Source organism: Protobothrops mucrosquamatus, unplaced genomic scaffold (genome assembly GCF_001527695.2).
Source record: "Protobothrops mucrosquamatus isolate PMUCROS unplaced genomic scaffold, P.Mucros_1.0 scaffold6, whole genome shotgun sequence".
In the NCBI taxonomy this organism is placed as follows: Eukaryota; Metazoa; Chordata; class Lepidosauria; order Squamata; family Viperidae; genus Protobothrops; species Protobothrops mucrosquamatus.
In genome coordinates this window covers 3,672,117-3,692,549 of record NW_015386393.1, presented here as the reverse complement: position 1 = coordinate 3,692,549, position 20,433 = coordinate 3,672,117, and the positions used below count along the sequence as shown (strand labels likewise).

General features: G+C 42.8%; 1 protein-coding gene across 1 annotated transcript in view; it reads right to left on the bottom strand.

The window, feature by feature from the left end:
- The window catches only part of PALM (paralemmin), a 98,944-nt gene that overhangs the window by 7,629 nt on the left and 70,882 nt on the right, over positions 1–20,433 (bottom strand). Inside the window, exons 4-8 of the mRNA XM_015809926.1 lie at positions 18,881–19,011; positions 12,758–12,878; positions 12,282–12,303; positions 8,088–8,156; positions 1,641–1,772 (exon numbers count right to left, since the gene is read on the bottom strand). Of these exons, the coding sequence (XP_015665412.1) occupies positions 1,641–1,772; positions 8,088–8,156; positions 12,282–12,303; positions 12,758–12,878; positions 18,881–19,011 (475 nt within the window). The remainder of the gene's footprint in view (positions 1–1,640; positions 1,773–8,087; positions 8,157–12,281; positions 12,304–12,757; positions 12,879–18,880; positions 19,012–20,433) is intronic.

The following is a 20,433-nucleotide window of genomic DNA, read 5'->3' as shown; positions in this document are numbered from 1 at the left end:
GACCTGGTTATCTCCGAGACCGCCTTCTGCCACAGATTACCTCTCATCGGCCGATACGCTCCCACAGAGAGGGTCTCCTCAGGGTGCCGTCAGTCAGACAGTGCCGGCTGGCGACCCCCAGGGGGAGGGCCTTCTCTGTTGGAGCCCCCTCCCTATGGAACGAATTACCCCCAGAGATCCGGGTCATTCCGGATTTCCCCTCCTTCCGCCGCGCCCTCAAGACATGGCTATTCCAGCTAGCGGGACTGGCCTAAGGGATATTTTAATTTGATTTTAATTTGATTTTAATTTGGTTTTTAACATAATTTTAAAAAGAAACGGCAAAAAATCAATATTTCATTTTAATTGTATTTTAAACTTAGTATTTTGTATGGTTTGTCTATTTTTTAACTTGCTGTAAGCCGCCCTGAGTCCGCTAGGAGAAGGGCGGGGTATAAATTTAATAAAACCTAAAACCTAAAACCTAAACCTTAAGTTGTGGGCAATCTGTATTTGGGCCTTTTTCAGGGCAGGGCAGAGTGGATTGCACTGCCCTCTATTAGAACAGCAAAGGTCCCCAACCTTTGTGGCTTGGCGGCTAGGCTGGGGGGGGGGGAGAGGGGAACTGGGCCACATGAGCGGCAGGCCGGCACACACAAGTTGAGTTGTATGTGCACGTGTGCTTGAGTCTCCAGCCAGCCACTCGCGTGGTCTAATTCTGAACAGGCCACGGCCCGATAGTGACCTGTGTCCCCGGGGCTATGGAAGTTTCTCAACATCCTGGGAGCAACAGGGTGCTGGCGAGCTAGTCAGGCATCCCAGATCAGGCAGTGAGCTTCATGGCTGAAAGGCCACTGGGACCTTCAATAGCAATAGCATTTAGACTTAAGTAGCACCACACAGTACTCTGTAGCACTCTCTGGGTGGTTTACACTGCAGAAGCATTATTTGCATATTGCCCCCCCCGACCGTCTGGATCCTCATCTTACCGACCTGGGAAGGATGGAAAGCTGAGTCGACCTTGTGCCCTAGCAGGATCAATTTTCAGGCTGTGGGTAGAGTTTGCCTGCAATGCAGGTAGTCCTTGACTTACGACCACAATTGAGCCCAACATTTATGTTGTTAAGCGAGACATTGAATGTTAAATGAGTTTTGCTCCGTGTTACGACCTTTTTCGCCACAATGGTTCAGTGAATCACTGCAGTTGATAAGTGGCTGTTAAGCGAATCTGGCCTCCCCGTTGATCTTGCTCGTTAAAAGGTTGCAAAAGGTGATCAAATGACCGTAGGACACAGCAACAGTCGTAAGTATGAACCAGTTGCCAAGCATCTGAATTTTGATCACATGAGTATCGGGATGCTGCAAAGATCGTACGTGTGAAAAATGGTCCTATCACTTTTTTCAGTGTCGTTGTTAACTCTGAACGGTCACTAAGTGAACTGTTGTGAGTCGAGGACTACCTGTACTGCACTTTAACCACTGCGTCATCAGAGTCCCAACGCAATTCCAAACACAACCTCTAACAGCTGTGCTGTGGGAGGGAAGCCAGGTCTTCTTGAGTCAATGTGATGTGCTGATCAGGACTCCATCTGAGTTCCAGGGAGCATGAAAAATCAACCAGAGACATCCTTGGTCTGTGGACCCTCCCTTCCAGTGCATACCTTTCAGCTCGTCCTCGTACACTTTGACTCCCTGAACTGAGTTCTCTTTGGGTAGTCTAGTGGTGCTGGACAGGACTTTGGTCTCCCCTGTGAGTTTGTCCTTCTCCACAGTGATCTCTACAGAGTACATAGCTGGGACATAAACAGGACACAGTGAGCAACAAGAACGTTTCTGCCCCCCATCCGCCCACCGACCTCTCCCTCCCTGAGCTCGGAAATGAAGCATTTGGTACGAGCAGGGAAGGTGGGAGGCGCAGGGCAGCTGGGGGGACCTGTGGACAGGCCCAAAGCATTAGAGGCAGAGAGAAGAAGCGATGCACAAGGCAAGCGAAGGCCTTTTTGCTCACAGGAACAGCAAACCCACAGAGCATCTGAGATGTTGCTTCCCCAAAGTCTTAGCAGAGCCTATTGGTGGCTCTCCTTGATGGTATCTTAGTCACCATTTCTAAAATGTTGATCTTGGGTTGGATCTAAACCGATGTTTTCCAACCTTGGCAACTCTAAAATGTGTGGACTTCCGCTTCCAGAATTGTCTAGCCAACCTTCAGAGTGTTATCATGTACACCAGGGGTAGTCAACCTTGGCTCTTTTATGACTCGTGGACTTCAATTCCCAGAATTCCTGAGCCAGCTTAGCTTAGCTGGCTCAGGAATTCTGGGAGTTGAAGTCCACGAGTCATAAAAGAGCCAAGGTTGACTACCCCTGATGTACACTGAAAAGACATGTTCTCAGTAGCTTATAGTTGATCCGTTAACCAAAGATGAGATGAGGGTTTAGCCGAAAAGGTTATTGATCAGAGTTTTTGCTTTTGGAAAAGGGCGGGCAAAATTAGGAAAGGAAAAAAAAGAAGAGTTTAAGCTTAAATGAAGCCAAAGAAAGATGAATTTAAGATTTGTTCAATAAACACTGGCCCTGCATCAGTGCTGAGATGGGTATGAAGAAGAACAGAGCAAAGAAGGAGAAAAGAAGGATAATGTATTTGTGATGGAGTAGTAAGTATGAGCAATAAGCAATCTTCTTCTTCTTTTTTTAAATAAGGCTTCCTTTCAGCTGAAGTCAACTTGGGTGACTTCCTGGACATTTCCTCTGTAGTCACCTTACAAGAGAGATGGATGGCATAAACATTTAATAAATAAATAAAATTAACATAAAAAAGTTTTATCTTTTCTTTCTTCCAGGATGTTTTTTTCCTGACTTCTCAGTTTAAACAACAGCCCTGGATTTTCCTAGGAATCATCTATCCAAGAACCTTGTTTAGCTTTTTGAGATTGGCCAAATTTGCCCTTTTATGGCTAAGATGAGGCACAGCAAATTTCCCAAGCAAATTTGATTAGTAAAAGCAAAAGCAAAGAATGCTGAATTGGGCATCAGAGCAGACAGGAATTTAGATTAAAAGTCAGGTTAACTTCTTTGTCAGTGGGAGAGAAAGACATGATTGGAACTGGGAATTTGGGATGAAAAGGAAGGAAGCGTGGAAAAGCCAGATGGGGAGAGAAGGACTGCTTTGTCACTCAACGCTCAGCAAACCTGCAGTCACCATTTGAATATAATACCAGCCCGAAGTTCTTTTGCTTATTCTGACAAGGATAATATACTTTGTCACTGTTTGCAGGCAGAAAAAGAAATACATGACTGTGTTTGCAGGCTGTCCATGATCTCAGGTCAGGAAGGAACATGAAACAGCTGTAAAACTATTCTTTTGGCATCCAACCTGCATACTTTCAGCAAAGGAGTTCTCAAGCAGGACAGCGAAATGTCAAAAACACAAACAACATGATGTTCTGTGTGCTCAGCTGAAGTGCAACTATTATTTTGGCTTGTTAATTACTTAAAAGCAAAAATGCAAAGCATCAAGTGGAGAATGAGATTTAGATGAAAAGTGAATTGAATTTCAGGAAGCATTTTCCTCCAAAGTGCAAAATTATTCTCAGTCTGATGTGTTGGAGTACAAAGTCTATATTTTCCAGCTAAAGCACTACATTGGCTAGCTAGGATGGGAGATGTAGTTCTACATGTGTGCAGCCTGCCTAATTAAGGAAAGCTGGCACAGAGTTTGGGCTCATTCCAGTTGACAATTGTCCCTGAAAGCACATAAAATTTGGACATACGTGGGGGGCCAGGACTCTTTTAAAAACAGGAGACAAATTGCTTTCTCAGCATATTTTTTACAGTTTTAATTCAGGATGGCTCGGAGCTTTCCAGTTCCATCCGTCCTGCTTGTTGAAATGAATATTTAAACAAACTATAATTTCCAAACATAAATGTAAATGCAATATGTAATTTATCTCAAAGCACACATTTGTAAATGCAGTTTCTCCTGTGATATAGTGTGAACATTTGCAGAGTCGTGGACTACAGTAATTGGTCATTAAATAATTTTCTGGGGGAAAGGGCTAAGACTGTGTGGCCTAGTGATCAGATGGGCTGGCAGCAGGGAGACGCAGATTTTACTCCCCTCAGCCCAAAAACGCAGGAGAGACTTTGAACTGGTCACCACAGCCTACCTCACAGGGGTGTTGTGTTAGGGAAAAATGGGATGAGAGAACACTATATACTTTGACTTGATTTCCTTAGGAAAAACAAGCTATAGATGTAACAGAGTAATAAATAAATAAATGCTACATTTGCCTGGACATTGTGAGAAAGGTGGATTTTTGAGGCTGCAGCCATCTCCTTGCCTGTTCCTATTGATTAAAATGTCCTATTAGAGCCGGACACCCAACAGAGCAGAAAGGAGACAAATTCATCACGATAATCGAAGCTGCCTTTGAGCCCCGAGCACAAAACAGATCAAACTGTACAGCTCACTCAGAGGTTTTCCAGTTCAGGATAGCTGTGATGCAGCTAATGGGTAACACGCCATTAGTTAAAACAACATTTATCAAGGGCAGCTCTGTGGTGACTGGGTGGTTTTTTCCCCCCCCTCACTCCCCCACCCTTCCACCCACTATTCTTCCTTTGACCTTGCAAAAATGGAGGACATGTCACTTCGGGCTGTATCAAGGCAAAAATCAAGGCCAACCAAGTGTAAAAAACACCACCAAATTTGGCCTTTTAAATGCATTCGGAATCGCTTTTCAGGGAGTGACGTAACTAGACGATAAAATATGACCTTAGTCCTGGGCTTTAGGCACAGGACTTAATTTATCTTATTAAATTTATAATGCTGTCCATCTCACTATCAAGCAATTGTGGGGTAGGATACAGTAGGATACACAGCCCAGAATCACTTCTGTGAGATGGACAGCTGTGTAAATGAAATGAAAATGAAATCTTGACTTTGGAATTTGCCGATTAGATTACTTTGTTGTTATAGAAATGGCTGGTATTTACTAAGTGCTGTATGTAAAAGTAAAACATTGAAGATGTAATTTTATTTTGTATTCCACTGTGCTGAACAAAGTTGGAAGTCAATGCTTTTTTCTCTTTTGCCCTTTATCCTACACTTCTCCTTTCCCCTTTTCCCTTTGCTATTTCCCTACTACCTTTATTTTCATTTATATTTTAGATTATGATAACCTTAATTAAAAAAAATAATTTAAAAAGAGGTGGGGTAGTTGTTTCAGCCCCATCTCAGCCTCAGATGGAAGACTTAAATAAACTGGGTTCATCTCTCTCTATAAATCCGGCACCAAAATCATTCAGTTGGGCTGAGGGGGCAGAAATTCATTGTTGGAAGATTTGGGAACTAATAAATTTAAAGGAACTTTATGGAAACTCATAAGGTCGTCTTTAGCTGTTCTGGCATTAAGATCCCTTTAAACAGGCAACAAACTTTGATTGTTTTGCCATGAGCACCATCTGATGCATTTCGCCAACCATTTGATCAGTCTTTCAGTCAGGTGCCTCCTAGGAATGGAATCAGTCAATCACCTACTGGTCATTTTAGGCCAGGGGTGTCTAAGGCAGAATTAAGGCAGAACTAGAACTCATCACCTCCCACTTTCTAACCTGCTCTCTTTAATAACTAGATCAGGGGTAGGCAACCTTGGCTCTTTTATGACTCATGGACTTCAACTCCCAGAATTCCTGAGCCAGCATGGCTCAGCTTGGAAACCTCTCCCTTTCCCCTCAGCATGGCTGGCTCAGGAATTCTGGAAGTTGAAGTCCACGAGTCATAAAAGAGCCAAGGTTGCCTACCCCTGTTTTAGGCTGATGCAGGTACCTTTCCCTCCCTTGGGCCTCAAAGCACAGTCCTCCAGGGCTGTTGTATTTTCAGAGTCTGCTTCTTTTAACCTGAGCCTCTCTCCCAGGACCCACCAGATCTTTGAACTGATTCCTGACTCAGAGACCAGGATCAACCTGAACAGCAATTGATTGGAGATGGTGGGTGGTCCATATCTGAAGCAGAAAGAAAACCCACTCTCTGTTTTCTGCCTCACAACGCAGTTCTCCCTGTGCCTGAGAATTTGGGCTGTTCTAGGCTGCTTTTGAACACAGGTTTAGTGCAGTTCTAGAATAGCACTAAACTTGTGTGCCGAAGCCTGGCGATCAGCTTTGGTTTGGTGCAAGTGTTTTACACAAGTCCTTTCAGCAGGAACCTGATGCTCTAATCTTCTGTCAAAATTTTTCTCCTCCCACCCAATATATGTTAAGGAGAAGGATGGGTATTTGCCTCCCCACTAGCTGGTGATCTTTGTGGGGGTTGGCAGAGAAATAAAACTGGGAAATAATGTGAGTTGTATACTGTAAAGACAGCATCATTTATCAGAATCAAGAGTGCAAGAATAGATATTGCTACCTGGACAGTAACTTTTACGTCATTATAGTTTCCTGCTACCTCAATGTGATGGTATGTGGGAAAGATCTTGGGAGGCTGGGCAAGGGAATACTGCCAAGGGAATGGTTAGATAAGAGAAAGTATAGCCCACAACTGGACAGTGGGCCGGGGTAGAGGCTCAAAAGAAATCCTCTTTAGATTGTTGTGTTGCAGAGGAGACAAGGGGGAAAATTTGTATTTTTAGAATTGCAAGATTCTGTCCAGGTAACTTCACAATAAAGTAGAATTAGCTCATCTGGTTGTGATTCCTATCTGGTTTATCCTGTGAGGTCAACACACAAGGACTCTTCGCACTTCATGAGGTCAACACTCAAGGACTCTTTGGACTCCATGGCCACGTCCCCATGAAGGTGCTGCTAGCAAGTTATTACATTCAATGACTGCAGATAGATTCACCTACCATTCCAAAAGCATCTTTTTTTTTAAAAAAAAAAAAAGGCAAATCAGGCCCTGATAAGGAAAATCTTCCTGACAACAAGATCTACAGTGCACAACAGTGGACCTCCATCTATGGGTCCCTTCATCTCTGGTTAGAACAATTAACCAGTGGAACAACCTGCCTCCAGAAATGGTGAATGCTTCAACACTGAAAGTTTTTAAGAAGAGACTGGATGACCATTTGTCTGAAATGGTGTAGGGTTTCCTGCCTGAGCAGGAGGTTGGACCAGATGACCTCCAAGGTCCCTCCCAACTTTATTATTATTATTATTATTATTATTATTATTATTATTATTATTATTATTATTATTATTATTATTATTATTATTATTACTACTACTACTACTACTACTACTACTACTACTACTACTACTACTACTATTGAGTACCTTTGGGCTTTCCAGTTCTGGAAGAGGCTGGAGAGTCACCAGACATGGATGATTTAAATGATGTTCCTGCATACTGCAAAAGATTGGACTAGATGTTCCTTCAAGAGGAACATGTTCCATATTCCATGTTCCTCATGAAGTTCTATGATTTTGTGATAGAATTTGTCCCCGTTTGCAGCATGAGGACATGGGAAAGAGATGAGACAGCCCTGGAGGGGCAGGAAGAACCACATCAGTTTGGACAACGCTGCTTCAATGTCTACATGAAAAATCATTCTCTTCTGGGATAAATTTTTCATAGCAAAGTAAGATATTGCATTGGTTATTCATATTTAAGGAGTTTCTTCTTTAATTGATTACGTTTACAAATATTATTAAATATATTATGTTTATAATTTGTAAGATATATATTATGGGATGTATTGGTTCTGGCCTGGTCTGATCCATTTTGACTGCTGCATTTAGATATGGTACCAGATTACAGAAAGGAAAGTGATCCATCCATCCATCCATCCATTCTTCTGTCTGTCTGTCTGTCTGTCTGTCTGTCTGTCTGTCTGTCTGTCTGTCTGTCTATCTATCTCTTGCTACAGACAGAGATAGATAGACAGAAGCAAGCGTCAAGCAGCGTAATGCAGCAAAGGTGAGACTTCTCCTCTGGCTTTGCCAAGGAACAAACTACAAATGCCTTGAGACAGATTCCTCTAGTAAGCTCCTTCTTGGCAAAAGCAGGCCAAGCAGCATGCGGTTAGGGCCAGCCCAGAGTGGCCAGGGTGTGCGTGGGCAGTGAGACCCGAAGAGGTCCCCAGGTCTGAGCCAAGACATCAGGACTGAACCTACCTGCTTTCATCAAGCCGCTGCCCTTGCCTTCCACCACTTTTATGGGACTGTTGGAGGCTTTGTTGTCTGCTTCAGGAAGGGGAAAAGAAAAAAGGAAATCAAAACTTGAATGGTCAACACAATCACCTTCTCCAGATCTCTTTCTGCCTCTGCATCCTCTCCTCTTCACTTTTTATTTCTTATATTTATGTCCCACCTCCTCCACGGGGAGAACATTATCGGGCATAATTGTTCCATTTTTATCCTCCTCACGACCCTGAGGTTTATATTTTTCTGAAAAATTTGACTAAGCATCTCCAGGATGGTGGGAAGGAGGCGGTCATAATGTCCATTTTGGCATCCTTAACAAATCAGGAATGGGCAACCAGGAAGATGGCCCAGAATAGCTTTTCAGAGGGAGATGGTGGCAAACAAACAAACAAACAAACAAAACAAACAAATAAATAAGGGTTCATTCTTTTACATTAAGCCAGAGGACTTCAAAGTTAGCAACTTTAAGAGTTGTGGACTTCAACTCCCAGCTGGCTGAAGAATTCTGGGTGTTGAAGTCCACAAGTCTTAAAGTTGCCAAGTTTGGAAACCCCTGCACTAAGCCATGGTTTATTCAATCATTGTTTATTAACTAAGCCACAATTAGTTGGGTTAGCACATTATGCAAACCATAAACCAATATTTTACAAAGACTGAGATCACACTAAACACACTAAAGCCTTTGCTCAGGCATTTGGTGAAGGTGATTTTTAATTATTAAATAAATAAACTAAACATTAAATACCCTGAACCTCTTAAAGTTTTGTCCCAATTAAAAATGCCATTCTGGGGTTTATTGTTTTTACCAGTGTCCCCATTCCAGTGATCTCCAAGTGTCTTAGATTATAACAGCCATAATTCCCAGCTAACATGCCAATAGTAACACTGAGGGGAATTATTAGAATCACAGTCAAATGCAACTAAGATGGTTAGTCTTCGACTTACAACACTTCATTTAGTGACCATTCAAAGTTACAACGATCCTGAAAAATGTAAGTTATGACTCATATTTACGATTCATATTTATGACAGTGTTGCTGGGGTCATGTGATCCCCTTTTCCCATCTTCTGACAACCGAAGCCAATGGGAAAGCCGGATTCAGTTAACTTTCCTGTCACTAATTTAACAAATGCAGTGATTCATTTAACAACTGTGGCAAGAAAGGTCGTAAAAAGGAGCAAAATTCACTTAACAAATGTCTCACTGAGTAACAGAAATTTTGGGCTCAATCGTGGTCATAAATTGAGGACTACCTGTACTTCTCTGCTCTCTGTATTGGCAAAAGCTTCAAAAATTTCTTATAATTCAAAGCTTTGGCTTCTAGAAAAATTCTAAATCAATATTCCTCAACCTCAGCTATTTTAAGACTTCGATTTCCAAAATTCCCCAGCCCATGTATGATAAAAAATAATCATAAAATGAAGTTCGGTCATGTGGTGCCTTGAGTTATGACCTCAATGAGTTACAGCCGAAATTCCAAGCTCCATTGTGGTGGTAAGTGGAGATCTATTTGTACACCAACCCAATTGCCTGGAATCACGTTACATGCCAAACTACAAACTACTCAACCATACTATAACCTAACATGTTACAGTATATGAACATCATTTCATCAGCTGGTCATTTAATTTGAGAAGGGCAATCATAGTCAAATGCCCCTCCATTAAAAAAAAGGAAGGGATTGAGGCAGCATTTTAAAATCAGAAGCCATTTGCAATACCACTGTTTAGACTGCTGCAATACGCCCTCTCTGGAGCTGCCCTTGGAGCCTGCAGTGGTGCAAAATGCAGGGATTTTTGTTCGATTTGGTCTGCACGGACGGACAGCATATAAAATGTTTGGGGATGACGATGACAATGAGAATGATGGTGATGATGATTTATATAATGATTTGTGATTTTAATCGCCTATGCCAGGGATAGGCAACCTTGGCTCTTTTATGACTCGTGAACTTCAACTCGCAGAATTTCTGAGCCAGCCTATGCACTGCCCAGAGTCACTGTCATGTCCTAGGTGGCTATACATATAATTGTTTGAATTAATATGTTATTGCCTTGTCGGTGCAGAATGCATCCAGTTTGGAACCAGAAGGCTTTCAGGCTCAATTCAAACTGCAATTCATTACTTTTAAAGCCATTTATTTATTTAGTCTGGTTCCAAAACAATTCTGGACAGCTCTGGGCAATGCCAAACAAACAAACAAATTAAAAACACAAGATTAAATAACCAATAGGTCATTGGATCACTCAATGCAGAACATGTCCAAAAGGTCATCCAACAAGGGGCCCCACCCCATCCTACCCCAAGGCCTGGGACAACAGCTTTTTCTTCAAAGCCCTCCAGAATCCCATCAAGGTGGGAGCCACACAGATCTTAGGAGAGATCTTGTGCAGGAGAGCAGATGCTGTGCTAGAGAAGACACAGTGCCTGGGTCCCAATAAATAGTCTTGTTCAATTGAAGGGATCCTGAGATGCCAATTCTGTACCAACTGGGCCGAAACTGTAGGACTGAGTTATATCAAGCAACGCTCTGTGGAAACAGAGCATGCCCATCTAGCACAGTGATGGCGAATCTTTTAGAGACCGAGTGCCCAAAAACTGCCCCCGCCCCCATCCGGTCCTGGCTCCGCTCCTGCTCTGCCCACCCATCCCAGCTCACCTGCCCCCTGCCCTCAGGGCCACCCACCGCCTCCACAGCCTGCTGCAGATCGCCCAGGTGGCCCAGCAGCACCATGGTAGCCATGCCTTCCGCCTGTGCCCTGCAGCATCAACTGTGCACAATGGGGCATGAGGGCAGAGTCTTGTCCCCGCTGCCCAGCTGCCATGTCCTTAGCTGTGCTGCTCCATGTGGGCCGCACTCGGGGGCGACTCCACGTGGGGGACTGCTGATGAGGGGGCCGCAAGGGGAGGTGGGGCTGTGGCGACTGCGCGCGTGCCCACAGAGAGGATTCTGAGTGCCGCTTCTGGCACGTGTGCCATAGGTTCGCCACCACAGATCTAGCACAATTGTTTAGAGAGAGGTCCTCTTGAGGATTCCCCCAACCTCGCAAGGTACAGGCGGTATGGAATGTTCTTGCAGGTGACATCTTTCTACAGAAGCATGGAAGACCACCTCCTTTGCTTTTCAGAAGCAGCTTAAAGTTGTACTCTTCCAGCAAGGTTTCAGACCTAAGATCTGGTTGAGTGTCAGCCCTTCAAGATCAGGAAACAGATGCCGCAGCAAGCTTAGAACTCTATTTCCTTGAGAAAGGCTATAATAATAGAATCTTGAAAACCAGCCCATGTCTCCCCTTTTTCCTTCTGTTCATGCTACAAGGAGTCAAAGGTTGGGGAATCATCTGAATCTCTTTGTAACACTTTCCCATCTCTCTGGACTTAACACAGGAAGTCCTTGACTTACGACCACAATTGAGCCCAAACTTTTGGTTGATAAGTGAGACAGTTGTTAAGTGAGTTTTGCCCCATTTTATGACCTATCTTGCCACAGTTGTTAAGTGAATCACTGCAGTTGATAAATTAGTAACCCGACTGTTAAGTGAATCTGGCTTCCCCATTGACTTTGCTTGTCAGAAGGTTGCAAAAGGGGATCCCATGACCCCGGGGACACTGCAACCATCACGAATCAATTGCAAAGCATCCAAATTTTGATCACGTGACCATGAGAATGCTGCAACGGTCATAAGTGTGAAAAATGGTCATAAGTCACTTTTTTCACTACTATTGTAACTTCAAACGATCACTAAATAAACTATTGTAAACTATTGTACATTTTTCTTCTGCACCTGGTGCTTCCCCAACAACTTCTGCATTCATTCGCCAAGGTTATGTACCATCTCTATATTGTGTAGCCATGGTGGTGATGATGATGGTGGTGATGATAATGATGGGCTATTTTAAAAAGGAGTGAATCCCTGATTGATTCCTGCACAACTTTTTGTGTAGGCAAGAAAAGGCAGCCCTTATATAGGGGCATCTATGTGGGGTAGAGGGCTCAAAAAAAGTGAAATATTGTAACCACACAATTGAAGCACCGTCCCTGTTTTATGTGTATCATGCCTGCCCCCCTGTAGATAATCCTGGGCTGCTAGTTATTATCTCTAAAATCCAAATTCAAGACTTTTTTTTTATTTAAAAAGGCAGGTGAAATCTGTGTTGGCACCTACCTTTGGCTGAGCCTAGAGGAGTCTGTGGGAAGAAGAGACATAGGTAGGTTACCGAAATAGAACAAAAACAGGAGACGTTTCTTTGCACATTTATCTTGGCTGTGAGTCAAAGCCGCATGCATGGCATTCTGAATACATGCAAAAGCTTTTAAAGGCTTCCCTGTTACACAGCATTAGCTTCCTGCATTTTTTATAAACTCTTTCAAGAGCATGAAAACTGAGTCAGTTCTCTCTGGATGGCACTGCACCATGGGTTAAACAAATCCTGTATCCATGAACCAAACCAGAAGGAGAAGTTGGGATTCCAGCTTTAGTTAAAACTGGAGCCTGGCTTGCATCTAGCAATCAGATTTGCCTGCTAAGCATTCTTCAGTGAACTATGGTGCCCATATGGACATGGCAGGGAGAGTCTTTTGTTCCATCCTCATAACAACCCTGTAGGGAGACCATGTGGAGAGAAAGGAGCTGGTTCTGACCTTCGGCGTGTGGGGTAGTTTCTCTTCCTTGACCACCACTCTGGTTGTTTCCTCAGCCATGTTCTCTTTGGTGGAAGATGCTGAGATCCCATTTTCCAGCTGTTCCAATTCTTTTTCCAACCTAGACCAGGAAGAGACATCAACTGTCAAACATTGTTTAAAGCTTAGAGCTGAAATACTAATGCTGAAAGAAGATATCCTCTTTTGCTACACAGATTTATGCATCATATGATATAACTCCTGTTCTTGCTGACTTGCCTGAGCCTCATAAATGAACTATCAATTCTCAAATTTAATTCAACACATTATATTGTAACCTAAGTTGCAGTTCTTGTTCAGAGACATCGTTTAGCCCTAATAATCCCACTTCTCCGCTGAGTGCTAGATTTGGAGTATGCCAGCTAAATTGTAAATTATTCTTCCTATTTCCAGTGTGTTCTACTAAGTATGCAGAAATAAGAAATTAAATCAGAGGCCTCAGGCAAATAATAATTTGATAGCCTGGTCCTTGCCTAAATTCTTCCATTCCTGCTCCAGTTTCGCTGATTTTTGGAGTCTTTAGTTCCCGAGCAGTGATACCAGCACAGATCCTCATTCTTTGTGGCACCTATCATATGGAGCTTCCTCAACAGCAAAAATAATCAGGCCAAATCAATGGATTTAAGAAAACAAGGTTTGCCTGCCCCATCAGCTGGATTACATCTTCTTTAGCCAATATAATTACTGGGTGAAATTCAAGGGAGTTGTCATCCAGAATTTTGGGAAAAAGGCTGATTTAAACTAGGAATGAGTTTTTTGAAAGTACAGATGTGGACTGTTGCTATGCTACATATGATTACCTTCTACTTTTAAGATTAGAGGGCTTTTCATTTTGGTATGTTTTAGTTTGTTTATTTTGCCTGTTGTCTAGGACTGACTTCCTACTTGGTTTTATATTGGATGCTAATGCATCCCTAAGGACCACGTTGGCAAAATTGAAGCACAATAAAATAAATAAGATGAGAAATGCAAAATTCATTAATGTCACTTTTCATCTCAGCCTCCTGCCAAGGAGAGGAGCAGGGACGCCAGAAATCTTGTTTTTCATCTTTTGCAACAACTTAAGAGATGTTAATTTTGGTTGTTAGTTCTTCTAAGCAAGTTTTGCAGATAAGTAGATGTTGAATCCCAGATATTATCAGACTAAGTCCAACACACCAATCAACATACAAGTGATATGATGTTTGAATGAAAAATTCCAAAACTTTCAATGAGCATTTATCAGTATTTGCAGTAAGAGAAGCTCTCTAAAGTAAACTTGGGCAGAATCTACACTGATGGAAGTTGTTGTCAAAATGCAATCTCGACTTAGCCAGGAGGCAAATGCTAAATTGTGTAGCACAATATCAAGTATTTATAATATGAGTATGAGTGCCCAGTTTAGTAACTCTGGATAGACCATCTATCACTGACAATTACACTACAATTATAGACTTTCATGCACCTGGGTTTTTAGTTCAATTTTTTTCCTCTGAAAATATGCAAAGGTTTAAGTCAGGTTTTTTTGTTTCTGTCCATTTCACACAGGCTATTTTTAAAAGGAACTCTATGTGTTCCTGCTAATTTTGGGGGGCATCAGAGATTAAATGTACCCTGTCTTTCCTGTCACCCACTTGATGTTTCATCCACTCTCTACTCAATTTCACAACTCAGTTTTATCAGAAAATGCAATGTAGTGGGTTTCCATCTCAGCAGGTGAGCTTAGCTATCTAAAAATATCCTCCAAAATCTAAACAATGTTGGTTCTGGACTTCTGGGATGTTGGCTAGACTGAGAAATTATAATTCACCTCAGAATATGGCAGTGGAAACGGCGACTTCAAAGAAAACTCCACATATCCAGAAAGTCACCAGAGGTTGAGCTAAACTTGAGGAAACCTTTTTAGCTAATTTCATGTTGCGTTTTTTTAAAAAAGCCTCTCTGCTTACATAAGTAGAATGCATCATGTCTTAACAAGTATAATTGATTTCAACACAACTTTGAAACACATTGTACTTGGCAAGACACAGAGGTAATAGTTGCTTAAAAGACCACTAAATAAAACCAGTCAGGGAGGGAAAAAAAAAAGATTTTAGAAGAAAAATAATGCTAGGATAGCAGGTTGGAGGGCTAATACAGGTAATCCGTGACTTAACGGTCACAACTGAGCCCCAATTTTTTGTTGCTAAGCAAGACAGTGGTTAAGTTAATTTTGCCCTGTGTTATGGCCTTGTTTGCCACAGTTGTTAAGTGAATCGGTGCAGCTGTTAAGTTAGTTAACACAGTTGTTAAGTGAAGTCCACCCATCTTAAAGTTGTCAAGTTGGAGAAATCGCTCTAATGGATCTGAGCATGGAGAAAGTACAAAGGAGAGGTTAGAAGGAAGGCTGGGCACTGCAAATTAACGCCCACCTAATGGCTGGACTTAAAGGAAGCAAGAATTGGCTCGACTTATGCAACCCCTCCCTGTTTCTCTTGCCGTTATTTGGGTGCCAGGAATCCTGGCCCTTCTCCCCTCTCTTTGGCCTTCCAAATTCGGAGGTTAGGACACAGCCAAAAGAAAACAACAAGGGTGGGGAGGCAGAAAAGGCTATTGCAGCTGAAAGAAGAATCTGACAGCACAACTATTTTAGAGAAAGGAAATTGGTTGCGTTTTTCTGAATAACTGAACAAACTGAGAAGGGGAAGCAGCAGAGCAGTAGACCATGGGGGTCTACTGCAATGGTCATTGGTGTGAAAAACGGTCATAAGTCACATTTTTCAGTGCTGTGGTAACTTCGGTCACTAAACGAATGATTGTAAGTTGAGGACTACTTGTAGTTCCCCAAGATTTGGTGGGATATACTGTGTAATACAGGTAGTCCTCAACTTATGACCATAATCAAGCCCAACATTTCTGTTGCTAAAGGAGAAAATTGCTAAGTGAGTTTTGCCCCATTTTACGACTCTTCTTGCCCTATTTGTTAAGTGAATCACTGCAGTTGTTAAATTAGTAGCACAGTTGTTAAGTGAACCTGGTTTTCCCATTGGTTTTGTTTGTTGGAAGGTCGCAAAAGGGAATCACATGACCCCGGGACACTGCAATGGTCATAAATGTGAGTCAGTTGTCAAGCAGGATGCAACGGTCCTAAGTGTGAAAAATGGTCATAAGCCACTTTTTTTCAGTGCCGTTGTAACTTTGAACAGTCACTAAGCGAACTGTTGTAAGTCAAGGACTACCTGTATTTATGTATAATAATACCTATAGAGGAACATTGTGTTAAGATATTCCGATTAGTTCTCTGGTGGCCTCTGAACTTTTTCTAAGCAACTATGGAGATTCTCAGTCCTCCAGGCATGATTGCCCCAAAGCTGCTTTTTCAACTGGACTTCCTTTGTTTTTCCTTGAAGACGTTTCGCTTCTCATCCAAGAAGCTTCTTCAGTTCATTTTTCTAAGTGAGTTTCATCATATTGGTGATTCCTTTTCCTTCAAACTGTCCCCAGCCCCGTTCCAGTCTTCCCCCCCCCCCTCACCCTATTCTGGCTATGCACTACCCAGGGAAACAGTAGGAAGCAGCTGAGCAATTAGGGAAGGAGGCAATGGCAATAGTGGGTCAAGGAGAAAAAGCAGGATATGGGAAGAGAAGACTGTTCGGCTAGACAGGAAAATCTCATGGGCCACTAACAGCCTTCCAGTCGGAGATTCCCTCCCTGATCTTTTGGCTTGTCTCATTGGATAAACATGCTGCCCAGTTAAACACACAGCATAGAAGCATTGTGGGGTTAGAAGGGGGCACAAGGATCATCCAGTCCAACCCTCTATAGCTGTGTTCCTCAACATCAGCAACTTTTAAGATCCGTGGACTTCAACTACCAGAATTCCCCAGACAGCATGGCTGGCTGCGGAATTCTGGGAGTTGAAGTCCACTGATCTTAAAAGTTATTTTAAGTTATTTCCACTATGCCGGAAAACCAATTAACCCCCTTCCCTCCAGTGAGAAGTAGCTGTCCAGCCTCTTCTTCAAAACTTCCACAGACACGGAGCCCATCCAGAATAAGTGAACTATTCCACTGCTGCATAAAGATTTTCTGTATATTTCCGCAAAATACATAGCTGAACGTTTATTTATTTCTTCCCCTGCTATTCATGTAGTCCAGAATGGGCTTTGGTCCAGAAATCAGATATTCTATAGACTGAGAGCCTTCTGATCATGTGAGGTAAGTGGGAATGACCTTGCAAGGGACTCGGGGAAGAAAATAGATAAAAGGCAGCTGAGTCCACAGAGGAATACGGACAGGGCAACAGATTCAGAAGAGACCCCCCCCCTAGTTTGGGGGCTGTAATGGGGATGGGGATGCCTTTTTAAATACAGATAGTCCTTGACTCACAACATTTCTTTAGTGCCCGTTCGAGGTTATGACGACACTGGAAAAAATGGACTTATGACCGTTTTTCACACATACGACCATTGCAGCATCCCCATGGTCACGTGATCAAAATTCGGACGCTTTGCAACTGACTCGTATTTATGACAGTTGCAGTGTCCCAGGGCCATGTGATCCTCTTTTGCAACCTTCTGACAAGCAAACTCAATGGGGAAGGCAGATTCACTTAACAGCCATGTTACAAACTTAACAACTGCAATGATTCACTTAACAACTGCAGCCAGAAAGGTCGTAAAATGGGGTAAAATTAACGTAACTATTTTGCTTAGCGAGAGAAATGTCGGGCTCAAATGTGGTTGTAAGTCGAGGTAATAGGATGTTAATAATTGTAGTATCATGTAAACGTTATTGCACCGAAACCTGCACTGAAATCACACAATGTATCAAGATTTACAATATTACCACAAAAAAGGGGGGGGGGAAATGCCAAGGGGGCAGCCATAATCCTACAATCAACATGAGTCACATGACACGTGTAAAAAAGGAAAGAGCTTCCACCAAGACTTTTCTGACCTTTCTCCCTGCAGCAGACAACCACTAAGTCTAAACACATTTAGAGAAAGCTGGATTTTTTTGTCCATTGATGGCTCTGCAACAGATAACTTACAGGTAATCCTTGACTTATGGCCAGTTGCTTAGCAACCATTTGAAGTTCCGATGAGCATCCCCAGGGCTATTTATGCCTTGGGTTCAAAGTTCTGATGTCTGCCCTTCCATGCAGTCACATAATTGTACTTTGGTGTCTGGCAACCGGCCCACATTATGACAATTTGCAACATCCGCAGTCACCTGATTGCAATTTACTATGTTTTTTTCCCAGAAGACATGTGGTTTCTGACAAAACTCACCCATTGTGGATAATGGACTTGCTTAAGGACCACCACCAAAAAAATTGGATGCAGTCACAAGGTGACTCACTGAACAACTGGCACGGTTTATAGCCATAATTCTGGCCTTAATTACAGTCATATGTTGAGGACTGCCTGTAGAGTTCCTTTCTTATCAGTCATGAGTTCATAGCATAATTATAGTAGGAACAGGGCAAAATAGTCTTTGATCATATAGAGCAAGGGTGCCAAACTGCCGGCCCATGGGCCAGATGTGTCATGCCAAAACTGTGTCCACCCCAGCTCCAGCAATGGGGAAAAAATCGAGATACATTGTGACACGTCACATGACGTTGCGAGTTTGACACCCCTGATATAGAGGGTCAAACAGTAATGCAGGTGTATCACCAGAAGTGACTGGACTGATATTTTTATGTGTCTGTTTGTTCTTTGTGGGACTGTTTTTTTAAAAAAAACAAACAAAATAGGTGCAGAATCATAACTTATTTCAGTTTTTAGAAGTGCACTTAGGAATACTGGTGGCACCCTCTAACTAGGTAGTGTCAGACTACATAAAGGGGCTGGGAACTTCATGAAGGCTGTCTGCCCACCCTAAACAAGAGTTAATAAATTAGTCCAAGGATATCCATGGCTCCTTTAGTTCCATCCCGATCTCACTTGGAAAGATTTTTAGAAGCTGTCCCTGTTAGATTTCAGCTTAATATGTACCAATTTCTCCCAACCTGCCATCCTCAAGGTATGTGGCGACTGCTGGCTACCTTCAGCTAGAATTAGAGCTTCTGGGAAGCTTAGTCCAAATACGTGGTTTGGAGAAGGCTGCCATAATCATTACCTCTGGATGTTCTCTTCCAGTTCCTTGGCCTTCAAGTTGTCCTCCTCCATCAGCTTCTTTGTGGCTTCACCCTCTTCAGCTGTGGATGAAGGAGCTCCCTCCAGCAGCCATCTCTCTCGCAGAGCCTTTGACTTGAAGACAACAGGGGAAAAAAAGGAGAAAATATTCTTTATTGTGGAGTCCTGGGTGCGGGATGAACTTAAGGATGAGGAGAGCACCAAGTTCAACCCAGAGCTACATACAGTATACAGTAATCTTCGACCTACAAAATTCTATCCTGTGCGGAAATGGACAGACTGACATTAGAACTCAAACATAAAACAGAAACAGAGTACTTTCAAATTTGGAATAAAGTGTATAATTGGTTGGACTTTAAGAGGTACGCTGGGACAAAGGCTGATGATTAAGTAGATAACCTAGAAATTCTTATTTTAATATTTGTTATATCACAGTGGTTCTCAACCTTTTTAATGCCGCGACCCCAACCGGTCATAAGTCGAGGACTAAACCGGTCGTAAGTCGAGGACTACCCAACCGGTCATAAGTCGAGGACTTTCCCTGCCCGGGAGCGCCACGCATGCGTGGTTCCGCCCCCTGTGCCGGCCGAGGCGTAGCTGGCAAGCGGCAGAGACGGAGCAGGCCGACCACCAGCTGGCCCAGCCCAAGGGAGGTAAGGCACCCGCCGGAAAAAGGGGAAAAAATGGCGGACAAAAAAAATGGCGGACAAAAAAAATGGCGGACAAAAAAAATGGCGGACAGCCTTGCTTGGCGACCCCCGTGAAATGGTCGATCGACCCCAAATGGAGTCCCGACCCACAGGTTGAGAACCACTGTTATATCAGATAGAACCAAAAGTTATTTAACTAGGATGTACTTTATTGAAAGAATGCACACTGTGTAACAATGTAATAACTTAATGTAAAGTAATATTAATAGTATCGTTTAAACAGGGAAGTTGTAAAAAAACAACAACAATTCATTTAGTGAGTGTTCAAAGTTACAATGCCACTGAGCAAAGTTCAGTGTTTTTCACACTTACAACCGTTGCAGTAGTCACACGATCAAAATTCGGATGGTTGGCAACTGACTCATATTTATGACGGTTGCAGTGTATCGGGATAATGTGATCACCTTTTGTGACCTTCTTACAAGCAAAGTCAATGGGGAAGCCAGGTCCACTTAACAGTTGTGTTACTAACTTAACAACTGTAGTGATTTATTTATTTATTTATTTATTTTATTTAATTTATATGCCGCCCTTCTCCCGACAGGGACTCAGGGCGGCGCACAACATATTTAAAACCAGAACATATATACAATCCCCCCCTTAAAACCGAATTAAACCGAATTTTAGTGTTGCGTCTTCCGAATATTTAAAACCCAATGTAAAATCCACCCTAGGTCAGGTCCGCTTGCTGGAAGAGCCATGTCTTGAGGGCGCGACGGAAGGTAAGGAGATCCGGAATTATCCGGATCTCGGGGGGTAGTTCATTCCAGAGGGTAGGGGCACCCACAGAGAAGGCCCTCCCCCTGGGGGTCGCCAGCCGACACTG